Here is a 7048-nt window from a genome sequence, read left to right on the forward strand (position 1 = left end):
TCAACTAGGATGCTTATGCCCTCACCCCGCTAGGTGGGGATGCTCAGATGCTTTCAGCCTGTAAGGTAGACCCTAGACTCCAGTTCACTTTTCTAAGAGGTGCTTTATTGCTGCAGAAGAGAGGGTGTTGCAAACAGAAAGTGATACCTAGATCCCCACTTACTAAAGCCCATATTCTTTCTCTCCGATGCCATAGGCTCAATGCTTCTCGTTTGTGTTAAGTTTAATTCCTGCAGTGTGCTTAGAGACAAACAGCTCTAAATGCTGTCACTGCATGGGCCAAAATTGAATATTATAGTAAGGACAATTATAGACTAATTTTTCCACCTCTAGTAAGGTCAGGATGATCTGATGAGGCAGACCTTAACCTTATTCACCTGAGCTGTGATTTTGTATCTACAATTAATTAATTGCGGATTTTCCTGAAGGATAGCTACCAGTTGCTTTTGCTACATGCCTGTGTGTGGCTCAGTTAAGCCCAACTCATTTTCTCCTCCAATCAGCCTCAGTGACTTCTCTTGTCCTGCCTGGAAGACCACCCAGTACGGCAAGGACACAGGCAGCAGTAAGATGTCACACTACAGGAAGGTTCAGTCCCAACGGTGAATAGATGGAGCATTGAAGATTCCAGGGTGAGTCTCCCTGGGAAGCCATTCCCAGAAATCAAGCTCATTTCTTATTTATGATTTGTATTAGATGTATTTTCGTCTATCTTATGCATCAAACTCCATGGGGAAAATGAGCATAAGAGTCCTATTTCCAGAGGAGCTTAAATGAAAATATGGGAGGTGGAGCATGCAGAAACAGTTGTAAAGTGAGCCAGAAGTATGGACCTGTTCAGGACATGGGAGTCAATCTGTACTCTAAATATCATGATTGGGTAACATTGTCTCAGTGTGCTCCCATTAGAGTCAGGGGCACAGACACAGTGTGCTTTCCCCATTGCGGTGTTTCCCCTGTGATTCTCTGAAGAACATTTATCTGCTCTTAATATATTTAAAGTCCTCTAATGGGAGCAATCATACCCCACATATCCTCTATCCGGCAGAGTACTGTCGTGTCTTTATTTTAGGTAGGTCAAGTTTTTTAAGCTCCCAATCTCCATCTCAACTCTTACCCTACACTCTCCCCTGCTAAGATATAAGTGTATTTGTATAGCCTAGAATTTCAGCAATGAGATCATCACAATGATCCTATACCAATTCAGTTGGAGAACCTAGAACTCCAAACTTCACTGGTAATCAGCTAGCCATCAGAGGTCAACTTGAGTAACGACTGTCTCTGTGCAGAAATCTAGATTTTTTTAAAAAAAGAAAATGAGGAAAAAATGTCCCCAGGAATAGTTTGGAGCATAGAACAAGCTAGAAAGAGACGTTCTCAGCATGGGAAGCCTCTGGAGCCACACAGTATGCTCCAAACATCTCGAGAGCCTCGTGGTGCGAGACTGATTCACAACCAGTGGGTGTGCTAACACTCCGGACAGCTCTAGAAAAGCCATGTCTCAGTGGTTGGGAACACTGACTGCTTTTCCAGAGGACAGGGGGTCAATTCCCAACACCCAAATGGCATTTCACAGCTGCCCATAACTCCAGTTCCAGGGTACCTGACACCTTCACACAGATATATGCTCAGGCAAAACACTAATGTACATGAAAGAAAAATTAAAAGGATTTAAAAAAAAGAGTCAGAACTTTCTTCTGAACATCTGAGATGTCACCTGAAGAGGTGTAGAAAGAGAATAGTTCAGAAGGATCAATGCTCCAGAGACAGGGTGTGCATGTGCTTTTTATATCTATAAATCTGGATCTCTCGAGGTCATTGTGTAAAACAAAGAACGATTATAATAAAAAAAAAACACCCTGAGTACTCCTATTGTTTTGAGCTTTATGTCTTACTCACCTTCTGATTTCTATTATTTTTTTTAAAAAAGTAAGATAATTTATAAGGTGAAAAGTTTCAGGTTGGCTGATAGTGTGGGAGGTTGTAGTTCAGGACTGACTGGCTTCCTTGTGCTCGCACTGTGGTGAGGCAGCTCCTGCTGGGGCAAACACACTCATGTTGGGACCTCGGGGAGTAAAAGAGAGAAACAGGAGTGAGCTACAGTCCCCTGTCCCAGCCAAGAGTGCACTCCTAATGACCGGAAGTCCTCCCGCCAGTCACATCTCCACTTTCCAGTAGCAGCAGCCTGGAGAGCAAGTCTTCATGCACGGGCCTTTGAAGGACATTCAGGACCCAACTTCAGCAGGCTTTGTTGGTTGTACAAAACCTGACATGCGTTTTTTGTTTTAAAATAGAAGCATTGTGACACGGTGAAAACCCAGCCTTGGAACCACTCTCATGATTAAAGGTTCTACTGTGAAAATTACCTCCTGGGGGAGACGTGAAAAACGTCAACCCCTTCTTCCGATGGGCCCAACCACAGACGCACATACAATTCCAGCAAAGTTTACCCTGGGGTCCCAATGGGTTTATTGGGCTTCCTCAGAGCATGAGTGAGGAGTTACAGGATTATGAGAGTGACCACAAAGCAGTCACACTGTCAAGTCTTTGCCCACCTTGGAAGACATCTTCCCCACGGGTGCCCAGATGGTGCTCGTCCCCCTTTTCCTTCTCAGCCTATATACTGCCTCCTCTGATTTCTATTGGACCAAACTGTGTACAAATGCCTGGGAAAAGTATCCACCCAGATACTCAGTTGAGGAACCAGTGACACACAAGCTGATGGTGATGCTACCTGTGTGCAAGGGAGCACAGCTAATCTTATGAATCTGTGGCAGCTTGGCTCTAGGGACAGCACCTTGAAATAATTAGCTTCACCCTTATACTCTGATGTGTATTTGCACATGAGTGCCTTCAGTGTTTCTCATGCTCATAATCAATATCTCAAACGTTTAGATTTTAATTCAGATGTTCTGCTGTGCAGCATCTTTGCCTATGAGTTGGAGATGCTACCAGTTGGATCACAGGAAAGTTTGCCACTAGTCCTCGGCCTAACACAGATTTTATCTCTTTGATTTTTAAAGTATACACAGATTAGAAAGCATAGATTTGGTTGCTTAGTGACCACACCTATAGTATTATTTTGGAGAAAAGCAACTACTCCTGTCCCCAAGATGCTACTATAAGAACACCAGCTATTTTATTATACCCCCCAGGACCCAGTGTGTGCCTTCCTTCCATCATATCATGTGCCAGCAGCACAGGGTCCCACACTTCAGCTGTTTGCAAACACTGTCCCAAAATGTTTTGTGATGTGGACTTGGTTTGAAATGTTAAATGCTTAATCTTCAGCACTAATACTCCAGCTCAAAAAGTAATCAGAAAGTGAACAGCAAGCCCCCTGCATATGAAATGTGTAGATAATCATGGTCAACTCTAATACGAAATGCTGCACCTCTCGAAGCAGCAGCCACTTTTCTGGAGGTTTCTGAGGACTGGATCTCTGGTTAAGGGGTCGAAAAGAATTTGTTCTGTTTGGTCACGTATGCTTGGGGATCATTTGCCACAAGGGATTTCAGCAAAGCTTGGGCAGTTTAGATTTGTCGGGGCACTTTAATCTTAATAGTGAGTGGACATTTCTCCTACTCCAGCTAAACTGCCTATGTGTACTATGAGGCTATTGCCTTGGAGAAAAGAATGTGATGAGAAATTCTGCCATGGAGAAATGCCTGTGACCCACACCTCACTTTTTTCTCAGTAGCTACTTCTTTTCCTTTTCTCTTTCTTTTATTTAAAGAGAAGTATCAGTATACTTAAACAGAAAGGATAATAGGTAAGCTTTTATTAAGTTGCTTGAAATTTCACTGGTGGGGATGGCTTACAGAATGATCGAGCATCTAGTTTTTAAACATTTTCCCCTTAAATAGTGGAATCAAGCTTCTGCAGTCCTGTGGGGGTGATGCATGAAACAGTTGAGAACATATTTAATAAGGTTCTGGCTTCTGTCACTACAGAAAAGACAAGTGTTGAATCTTGATAAATAACAGGAAAGAGACATTGGTAAACTTTTAATAAGGATGCCTTTCTCCCCCCCCCTTCTTTTGTAAATCCACAGCGCCCACAATATAGAACATAGATTAGCACTTGACAAACCAAACAGTAGCACATGACATTAAAAATAGCAGGTTTAGACTTTTTCATATCAAAAACCGTAAACTGAAACTTAAACAGTAGACACTTTCAACCAAAGCAATACACAGGAGAAGCAGCTGTTGCCAAAGCACATTGCTCAGGTGTGCCAGCGTGAGAAAGTCTGCAGGGTCCCAGTATGCCTAGTCTGCACTCAGTCCCCACTTAATACCTGCCAGACAAGTCGCAGATGCCTCCCAGGGGGTAGAAGCAGATGATTTCTTTGAAGGTTTTCCTCAGTTCTTGACTCCGGAGGGCATAAATGAGGGGGTCAATGACGGCATTACACATGATCAGGATGAGATACAGGTTAAAATGAGACATGAAGCACACACAGTATGGATTCTGAGGGCAAGAGATATAGAACAGTAAGTGGAGGAAGAAGGGGGCCCAGCAGACCACGAAGACCCCAATCAGGATGGTCAGTGTAATTGCCCCCTTCATGTTGGCACCCTGGCGGATGGTACCAGTGCCGGGGAGGACAGCGATCCTCTTAATGTGAAGCCTCGCCATCAGGAACATGTGGACATAGAGAGAGGCCATGAGAACCAGCATGGTGAAGAACATGGTAATGAGGCAAATGATGACAGCGCTGCTGTCAGAGTATATGATGAACAGGATGCCCGACACCGTACAAGCCGCCCAGATACAACTTATGATGATCGCTACCCGCTTAACCGTCATAATGTTATGGTACTGGAGGGCGTAAAAGATAGTGAAATACCTGTCCACGGCAATGGAAAGCAGGCTGCAAATAGACGCGAGCAAGGAACTACAGATCACAGAGTCAATGACATTATCAATGTTCACGGTGAAGCTCTGCGCGTCCGTATCTGTGCTGTTCAACAGGGTGATGACGATGGTTTCCGACCCGTTTGAAACGCTCACCAGCATATCTGCCACAGCCAGGCTACAGATGAAAAAGTACATGGGAGAGTGCAGGTTCTTGTTCTTGGCGATTGCCACGATCACTAGAATGTTCTCCAACAGGCTTATGACACCCAGAGTCACAAACACCTCGGGAGACACAAAAAGTTGCTCATAGCATCCTCCATCAGAGTACCCCTTCCCCAGGGACTCGCTGGTATTGCCGTGCAGCCCGTAGCTGCTGCGGTTCCAGAGGTGGAGGGAAGTATACATGCCATGGTGGTGGGTGGAGTTCATCTTCCTGCAGCAGCTGGATTCGAATTCTCCTTGAATTGATCCAACCTCCTGGGTCAGGGAAGCGCCGGTGATTTTCTCCCAGGCTGTACGTGCCTGTTTGTGGAAGTTGGGAGGCTGCAGTTGGCGCCTGCTGTGAGCGCAGTCAGAAGCAGCCGCGGGGCTTGCAAAGGAGTTGTTGGTCTCTTCTGGGCTCCGCTCTGCTCCTTATCTCTTTAGACACCCGGGCTTCTGAATGTTCATTCTCAGTTGACCAGTCCGCCGTTTGCTTTTCTTCTCGCTGCAGTTTTCGTTTCAGCCTTATTCATTTAGGGTCTTTTCAGAGTCCTTATCCTGAGAGTGGCTGTACAGCTGGGAGCCGCATCTGCGTGCCCATACTCACACCGGAGCCTCTCAGAAGTTCAGTTTCCAGCGGGAGCATCGCTGTGAGCGAGAGCAGCCTGGTGCTGGCTGCTGATTTCTTAAGGTTATATTGAGAGGGGAGACTGCTCTGAATGGCTCCGCCTCTGCTTCCTTCTGACCAATCCATGTTCAGTGGTTCTGAGACACCGATCCTGCACAAGAGCTTACGGGGGCAACTCAGTGGCCGAAGAAGGCAGGGTGAGAAACAGGCAGCATAGGAGACACTGAATTTTCCTTTTCGTTTTAAGAAAAAATGATTTGATTGTTCGAGCACATTCTTTGATATCACCGAAATCATCGGGAATTGGCCCAGGCTCATTCTTGCTTCAGACGGGGCTGCCTGTGTGCGCAAGGGTAAAATCAAAGGAATAGCATGCTGTCCTGCGCTCCTAAAGGAAACGCTGCCCCTCTGTCCAGGATCCCCCTGAATGGGTGAAGGTTCAGTTTAAAAGTCAGGCAGTACTTAATAAGATAGGTAGATACACTGTGGATAACTAGAGTTCAGCCAGGAGTTAATGACGGGTTCACTTCCTGAACGCTAGTAGCAGTGTTTCTCCATTGCCATTTCTGCTGTAACACCTTGGGAAAGTTTTCATTTAAAGTATTTCAGAAGTTCAAGTGGCATTAATGAAAGCATGACCGTGAACAAATGAACAGTTCTGTGTGATTTGGGGGTGGGGGTAGTTGGGTTTGTTTCTGTTGTTTGATTTTTAAAGGTAGCGTTCTGGTTGTTTGTTTGTTTGTTCTTCCACAGTTGGAAGTATCACAAACTGAAGCTGAAGCTGTAAATACTCAGGCTAGGCACTTGCTCAGGCCAGGTCTGAGCATGGGTGTGTGCATGTTCCCGAGTGCTGCTTTGGAGAGATCACAGGAAAGTCATGTGCTGTTAATTAAACTCAAGGTTAGGACATTTACCATGCAATTTTCTTGTTATGATTATTTTGGATTTTATCTGTCAGTAGTTTGTAGGGATTGGCTGTAAGATGTAAACTAAGACAGAATTGTTCAGAATGCATCCTTAGTCCTTGTTCCTTAACTTCGAGCTGCCCCTCACCCACTTTCCGTGTCAGAGACAGTACTAAGCATTGCTTCTGAATATTTGCTAAATTGGTGTCACCACACAGCTCTGGAACTGAGTAGGACATACTACTGAATTCTGGCTAATGAACAGTGTAGAAGCTGCTACACACAGGTCACCTTCCTCTTGATACTGCTCTCTCTCCTCTGGCAAATGGCTGCTTACTGTCTAGAAGCCTTGTATATAGCTGCTGGAACTTCACCAGAGAAGACATGTCTTCTCTGTAACTGTGCAGAATAGAACCGCCTTCTACATTTCTTCCATCTTGAGCCGATCCGC

General features: G+C 45.1%; 1 protein-coding gene across 1 annotated transcript; it reads right to left on the reverse strand.

The window, feature by feature from the left end:
- Positions 1-3778: 3778 nt before the first annotated feature.
- On the reverse strand, positions 3779-5805 carry Mc4r (melanocortin 4 receptor). Its single transcript, XM_005356217.2, has one exon. The coding sequence runs from the start codon at positions 5290-5292 to the stop codon at positions 4294-4296; it is 999 nt and encodes a 332-aa protein (XP_005356274.1). The 5' UTR covers positions 5293-5805; the 3' UTR covers positions 3779-4293.
- Positions 5806-7048: the final 1243 nt, after the last annotated feature.

Source organism: Microtus ochrogaster, chromosome 18 (assembly GCF_000317375.1).
Source record: "Microtus ochrogaster isolate Prairie Vole_2 chromosome 18, MicOch1.0, whole genome shotgun sequence".
Classification (NCBI taxonomy): Eukaryota; Metazoa; Chordata; class Mammalia; order Rodentia; family Cricetidae; genus Microtus; species Microtus ochrogaster.